At 38.0% G+C, this 7,491-nt stretch overlaps 1 protein-coding gene across 1 annotated transcript; it reads right to left on the bottom strand.

Moving 5' to 3' along the window:
* Nucleotides 1–3,389: 3,389 nt before the first annotated feature.
* LOC129572348 (uncharacterized) lies at nucleotides 3,390–6,718 on the bottom strand. The gene is made up of 7 exons (XM_055452291.1): nucleotides 6,533–6,718; nucleotides 6,250–6,402; nucleotides 5,854–6,175; nucleotides 5,694–5,778; nucleotides 5,118–5,621; nucleotides 3,931–5,032; nucleotides 3,390–3,862 (listed from the first exon to the last, which is right to left on the bottom strand). Exons 1-6 carry the CDS (start codon nucleotides 6,598–6,600, stop codon nucleotides 3,993–3,995), a joined length of 2,172 nt encoding a protein of 723 aa, XP_055308266.1. The 5' UTR covers nucleotides 6,601–6,718; the 3' UTR covers nucleotides 3,390–3,862; nucleotides 3,931–3,992.
* Nucleotides 6,719–7,491: the final 773 nt, after the last annotated feature.

Raw genomic sequence — 7,491 nt, 5'->3', positions numbered from 1 at the left:
CAACTGCTGAGTGTGCCAAGAATGATTCTGACGATGATGAACCAATTTTAACAAACTGTTTTCTGTTTGATGTGTATGAATCTAGCCATCGGAGTGACTCATTACTGATTGGGAATTTCGCCATTTTTCGAATTAATTGGGGTTGACTGACTGTATCAAACGCCTTTTTAATGTCAGCGTAAAACACATCTACTTGGTATCCCTTTTCGAAAGCATCGTGTACAAATGCAGTAAATTCCATGAGGTTTGTTTCAATACACCTATTAGACACGAATCCATGCTGATGCTTAGAGAGCCTTGGTGCAATAATCATTCTTAGTTGGTTGTATACAACTTTTTCAAACACTTTTGCTAAGTTGTACATAATTGTAACGCCTCTGTAGTTCGCAATATCCGATTTATTCCCGGATTTAAAGATTGGTGTGATACGTCCAATTTTAAAAATTTCGGGGTACCTGCCCGTCGAAATCGAGTGGTTGAAAATTATACTCAGAGGGGTTGCCAAAACATCAGCGCATTCCCGCAGAAAAATTGGTGACAATCCATCGGGTCCCTGTCCCTTATTGAGCTCCATGGTGCTTAGAACATGCCAAACCACTTCTGGTGTTATGTGAATCTTAAAACAGTTAACTTCGTTTCGATTTTTGATAAAGTTGTGCAGATCATCGTCCTTCGGTCTCTCAATGTATACCGAGCTGAAGAATTCAGCGAATAAGTTGGCTTTATCTTGATCCGAAGTGGCTGAATTATCATTGTACGCCAACTTGCAGGGTAGTGAGTTTGATTTCCTCTTGTTGTTAACAAATGTCCAGAACTCTTTTGGGTTCAACTTGAAGTTTTCGCCAATGTCTCGTATATAGTTTTCGTGTGCCAATTCATGTTGAATTTGAAATTCATTGTCAGCTTCTTTGAATTTCGTATCATTAGCGTTCGGGTCTAACTTCTTAGCTGCACTCAATTTTCTATATCGACGGTTGCGAATGTTTTTTAGGTTTATGAGATTTTTGTTGAACCACGGTGGATGGTTGTTTGTTCGGAGTGATGCTTTGGGCACATTCTTTTCTATAGTTCCGTACAAGATTTTGTAGAAATTATCCAACATTGTGTCAATATCCAGATCCGCTGATAGAACTGACCCAATATCGATCAAGGTCAGCTCTTCGTGAATTGCCTCATAATTGGCTTTACGAAAGCAGTAGTTTTGGCTTTGCTGATTCTCGTGAGAATAAGTGTTTGGTTCACATTCGATAGTTATGCTCAGTGGGTTATGTGCCTTATCACTTAATTCGCTTTCAATCAGACGACTTATTGCGGCATCAACCAGAGTCAACTCTGGCGCGTTGGTGTAAACTAAATCCAGCACATTCTCAGATTTATTTTTGATGTTATTTAGTTGGAAAAAACCCTTTTCGATCATAGTATTTGTGACTGTTCTCGATATATTCGCCTTATCACTCACTGAATCTCCGACCACAGGTAAGAAATCAAACCCATCTTCATTGTCGATCCATTTAACTCCTGGTAGATTAAAGTCACCCGCGATAATTACAATATCATCCTTTGACGTTTGGAGTGAGCCAATTGCAATGAGATGATCACCATAAATATCATTGCCAGCGTCTGGTTGTATATAGAGACAATATACAAACAGATTTCCTTTGGAGAGTGGAAAGCGAACGCAAATTGCTTCCAGATCTTTCATTTCTGTGGTCGAATACTCTTCACAATCAATCTCTACGAGAACCGCTATGAGTACACCGCCTCCTTTCTTAGCAGTGATATTTGTCTGGTGTCGATCCTTTCGGAAAACTCTATATTTATTGCTCAGGAATTCGCTGTTTTTGTGGCCGTCATTGAGCCATGTTTCTGTGATAGTAATAACTTCATAATCAGTTTGACTAGAACTTCTAATAAGTTGATTCCTGACATTCACGACACTACGCATATTTTCATGGAACATTGTGGTAGTTTTATTGAGCGAGATCATACGTTTGTGTGTAGGAATGGATGAGCCTACTTCATGGGCGGTAGTTCCCTTATTTGCCGAAAATAATCTGGGCCAATATCCGCAACTGATGGTCTAATAGGCTGTATATTTTGGTGTTTCTTTTTGTTAACGAATTTCTTGATGCTACATTGCAAGGGCCAAAAGCCCGGTTCCAAAAGCTGTGTCGCAGTCTCGTCGTCGGTTTCAATTTTGAAAGAAATAAATGATAATAGCGAAACGTCTTGATTTCCTTTGGTTAGACGGATAATTTTAATTTTATTGAAGTTGATTTCGATTTCGCCGTTTTGCGCCATATATTTTATGTAATTTTCCACGTCTTTGCAAGTCGTTTTGTTACTAAATTTAGTGACATATAGCTCTTGAACAGTATAGTTAGAGTCATTTTTGCTAGTTGAGCCTCTTTCGACCGTTACAGCAGGCGCACATTCGGCTTGATTGGCGTTAGAAAACTGGCCCACTGAATCGGTGATAGATCCAGATGTGCTTTGGACCGAAATATCATCCAACCAATTTCCAGGCCAGTCATCTGATGTGCATGGGTTTATCCTCTTTTGCAAACTATTGTTAAGCTTTTCCGGAGCATTTGATGAACCATTTTTGTGGGCAATTGCCTCTTTTGATTGCTTGCACATGATGACTGGATTCCCAGTGGCAGAAATCGACGAATTTGTAGATACTGTGATTGTATCAGATGAGTTCTCATATGAATCAAGATTACGCAGTGCGTTAAGTGCTGACTGAGAATCAATCGAAACAACATCGTCGCCGTTTAATGAGATTTTAGAGCCATTTACACTATCATATATAAATATATCAAGATATAGATAGATAACTATAGTTATAATATACTTTTTTTTGTAACAGATATTACTTATGTGGGGGATCCAGAGGAAAATACTTGCAACAGCTTGCTGAAAATAATGCATTATCGATGGAAACAATGAAGTGAACAATATTTATATCCGTAGTACATATAACGTTCATATGGAATTTTTTTCCTGCAACCATATAGTTTCATGTATTTTATATGTTGTCTTGAATTAATATTTATTAAATCACATATGTGATCACATTACAAATAAAAGACATAAAAGTTGTTACAAACTGTTTGTACGAAATTATAAAAAAGTTTTTTATGTATACATATCTTATACTTTGATCAGATGTTTGTATTTTTAAAGATAAAGACAAAAAGCTGAGAAGAACACACGATATATCGTACACGATCATGCAGCTATCGATAGCTCGAGCTATAAAAAAACGAGCGAATTTGGAAAAATGGAAGAGAAAATTACTTTTAATAAATATCAATGAATGATCCACCTTCGCACACTGGAGAAAGTGCACTTCTCCATGGAGAGTTGTATTTCTATTATCAATTCATCTGTTATTTCCACAATAAATTAAATATTTTAAGAGCCTAGGGTTGAAAATGATCCAAGAGAAGGAAAAAAACGACAACAACGTTAACGTTACCTCAATTGAGTATTTTTAGGGCCAAAAATTGTTTCTTCTTTTTTTCCTGTCTGCAGGTAGTTTTGATGTGCATCACACACGTCGAATCGCATCGCTTCGTCGTCGTGTTTGAGTTTCGAGTCGGTGCATTGCAATGCTGGTTGAAATCCAGCCAAAATACCATAAGGATTAATCCTTGTCCAATGAAATTGGTACTTCGTCCCAAAGTGTATCAGCAACGAATTTAATTGTTAGATAATTTTCCGAATATTTATGTGCTATATTGCTTTTTCGCATCGATTGTAATGTGTTGAACTCAAAGATGGCAGCAGCTGCCTCGTTGCGAATGCGTGCATCAGAATCTCCTAGCATTGCATACATGTGTGATACAAATCAATTCTGCAAATGTAAACAAAATATCCATATCAAGTATTTTGAATGTTCCAACAATTGTTCTACTGTCTTACCTTATACACCTGACCCTTGACTTGTCCGAAGATGTCTCCAAGAGCATCGTAGTTAATGGTTGTCACAGAAAATTCCCGGTCAATAATTGTATGTTGGCTCTGAGAACGGGGTCGGTATGGTTCCAATAGAGTAGAACGTCTTCAATGAATTGCAGTAATCCATCAGTTATTGATTGAATGAGTGCTTGGTTGCTTAGGGATTTGTCATTTAAATTTGAGCTTGTGTCTGCCGTCACATAAAAGTCTCTGTACGACGGCTTTGAATCCAAAATATCGGATTTTGATAGCCAATCCGACAGGTCACCGATTAGCTTCTGTGTCCATCGTGCATTTTCTCCGCCGATGTTATCCGAGTTGAGTCGCGATAGAAGCACATTATCGGCACTTTTACTAAGCGGAAAGAAGAAGTCAAAATATATGTTTGGCACTTTGCTATTCTCTCCGAAATGGTCATCCTTGATATTCAGTTGATCCGCTGGTTCATTGTTTGGTTTTGTTTTCGATGGTGACTCCTTATCTGAGCATTCCGATTCACTATCAGAGTCATGTTCAAATGTTAAATCCGGTCCACTGTACTGAAGTGAAAGCAACAGTGTTTGTGGGCATAATGCGATGCAATGACAAATCACAGCCAGAGACAAGTTTTTTATCGACACTCGAACATCACAGTCGTCATTTAGCTTATACGGTACTCCGATTAGTAGAAATTTCGATGCAATCAAACGTACCGTGTAGTAGATTAACGGTTGATTCGCAATGTTGCCAATAAGTATTTCACGGTCAATGGTTTCGAAATGAGTAGCCGAAGAAGCGTCCACCGTTTGATCCACTTCATCGATTTTCTCTTGATTTACTTCATCGGCTTCAAGTCGAATTGTGGCTATTTCTTGATCGTTCAGTATTTCAATTTCGGGTATTGAGTCATCGGTTTTGTTGAGCATATCAAATGTGCCCAATGCAGACGAGTTCAATGACAACATGCTACCGTCTGACATTTCGGACATATTTGTGTCGGTTTGATTTAAATCGTCGTCCAAACATGAAACTGGTGTATCGGACTGTTGGCCAAGTGAACCAACCCGGAAGAATTTCGTTACCGATTCTGTTGGAATAAGAAATTTGTTTTTCAAATGAATTCCGGATTTCAAACGGAAATGTTCAATTTTCATAGAAAAGAAATATCGTACCTGTATTCGGATGCATCATGCACTGCAGTGTGTTCGAAAACGATCCAATTGAATCGGTCGACTTTTGACTCTTCAGCGGATGGGTATCTTGTGCCGTTTTTTTGATGGCCGGTGAATTTGTCTCCGAAAATTGTACAAGTGATTCGTTGCTTTGGCACAGCTCAAAGTCATTCAGACACAAAGAATCTAGCTCTATGTCACTACCGGTGAGTAAGCCCTTGTCATCCAGTGATGCATTGTGTGCAGTCACATAGTCCAAAACATTCGATGCATCTGATTCACTATAATCCAGGTCCTTCACCGTGCTCGATAGCACATCCACGTCTGATTTCTTTAGTAGTATACTGTCACCCAGCCAATGCAAGCAAATCTCATAGATTTCAATTATCTTGTGAACGACACACAGTTCTAGCGAATCGAATGATAAAATTTTCGGCAATAAAACACGAAATAGACCCAGTGCACCCACAATTGTGTTCAATGTAAAGACTTTTACAAGATTATCTAGAAAATTATGAAAAGAAACGGATAGAATGAGAATTTCACGAAATTGTTTGAAAATGCATCCATATTTACCGAGACATAGTGTTAAGGCATATTTCGACATAACTTCCGCAACTTTCACTGCACACTCGGAATTGATAGCATCCTTTAGGAAGAACTGTTTAGGCAAAAGTAAGGAAAAAATGGTTATTTTCGGATATTTTTCGTGAAAAAACAAACTGAACTGGTCGACCTCAATCAAATTTGAAACTTCATTTTCGGTGAGACTGATATGAAAATATGTGCAGAATTTCTCCAGAAAATGCGATAAGGTTTCGATGAGCTGTTGTTCTTTTCGCTGTGAAATGGACAGAATGCACGGCAGCAGATTGAGAGCGTACGGTTTCACTTTACGCTGTTTTATCATGTGGGCGTAATGGCCAAAGAGATTTAAAGCAATCCCTAGCGACCGGTCGTTGCCATTGCATTTTATCTCTTGGAAGAGATCGTATTGGAATTGAACAACATTTGATGGCGTTGAAAATCGAATGATTCGATTTAGATTTTCTTCAGCACTGAAAAATCGAGAAATAGAGCAAACAGTTGTTCAGGCGTTCAGGTGCATTTGATTGATAACGAAAATAAATACCTCATACGAACAACCGAGTCGATGTCTTCACAAAACATTAACAAAATGGAAACGGCATTGCTAATAAGACTCAAATAATTTACATTTCCACGTAGGGCTGGCGATTGTATACAATCCGAGATTTGCGCAAACAATGCTAGTTTCTCCTTTTGACTGTCACACAATGAGAGGGAAAGAATATTTTCAAGATTATTTCAATAAATCATATTTGGTCATTTTAATTCACTAGTGAATGTATCAATTTGTAATGTGTTCGTCTTTGAATGATTCATCGCATTATAACCTGCATTCCGTTGTTTTGAGCGAATCAATCGCTTTTTGGAATGTTGTCACCGCCATCAGACGCTCCATTATTAACAATTGCACTACACTATCCTAATTGATGTTTATGGTTTTAATTGATTAATCACTTGGAGTCTAAAAAATCGTATCAATTGTGTACATTTGATTCACTGCAAAACATGATACTGTGGAATCGTATTTGTTGTCATTGCCTGATTGTATTGCCCGAAATGTCAAAACACATTCGTATACACTAATACAACTGTAGCGTTGATAGCTTGACGTTTCGTTCAACACTCGATTTTGGCACTCGATTACATATATGTATTGGATTAGAAGTAGTAAAAATTACAATTTGTTTAATTGGTGCATATCGGCGATACATTAAGAAAATGTATCAAAACACAAATAATGTTAATAAAATTACGACCTGATGTTGACATGCTATCAAATAGGGAGAGTGTTAAGTTATCATTTGATACCATAGGTTCTGACACTAAACATTTCAGGGGGGTCAAACCAATTCATGATGGGGTCAAAAAAATCAATTGTATCTAGTGTAAAATCGGTTTCGGAAAGAAGTGAAGACCTAAAAAAAAAGGTCCTCACTTTTGCAAAAATAAGTCCGAAAATCTAGTGTTAATGTTCCCTTCGCAGCAAAATTGAGGAGCAAAAAAAAGGTCCTCACTTTTGCAAAAATCGTTGGGGGTCAAATTTTGCCAGCAGGGGTCAGGATCAACGAGATCAGACTATGTCAGAACCTATGTTTGATACCAAGAAATATGACTACTAAGCATACACAGTGCAACACTAGTCATAGGTCAGAGAAACGGCTAGTATGGGTTGATAGTATCACCATAGCCGAGTAAAACCCCAGCTGGGTTTTGAAAGTTCTGTTGGCGTTTTCTTTTAATCGACCTAGGTGGTTTATGAGATTCAGGGGAATTTTCAAAGTTGACC

This window comes from Sitodiplosis mosellana, unplaced genomic scaffold (assembly GCF_009176505.1).
Source record: "Sitodiplosis mosellana isolate CC-2019 unplaced genomic scaffold, AAFC_SMos_1.0 Smas_scaffold_4778, whole genome shotgun sequence".
Taxonomy (NCBI): Eukaryota; Metazoa; Arthropoda; class Insecta; order Diptera; family Cecidomyiidae; genus Sitodiplosis; species Sitodiplosis mosellana.
The sequence above is the reverse complement of the archived record's forward strand: the minus strand, read 5'-3'. Positions and strand labels throughout refer to the sequence as shown.

Bases quoted from the DNA above. Each gene is read 5' to 3' on its own strand.
- LOC129572348 (XM_055452291.1), bottom strand. From the start codon at position 6,600: ATGGAGCGTCTGATGGCGGTGACAACATTCCAAAAAGCGATTGATTCG. The intron at 6,403-6,532 runs GTTATAATGCGA...ATTGTGTGACAG, and splicing joins CTCAAAACAACGGAATGCAG to TCAAAAGGAGAAACTAGCAT. The intron at 5,033-5,117 runs GTACGATATTTC...TTATTCCAACAG, and splicing joins CATGATGCATCCGAATACAG to AATCGGTAACGAAATTCTTC.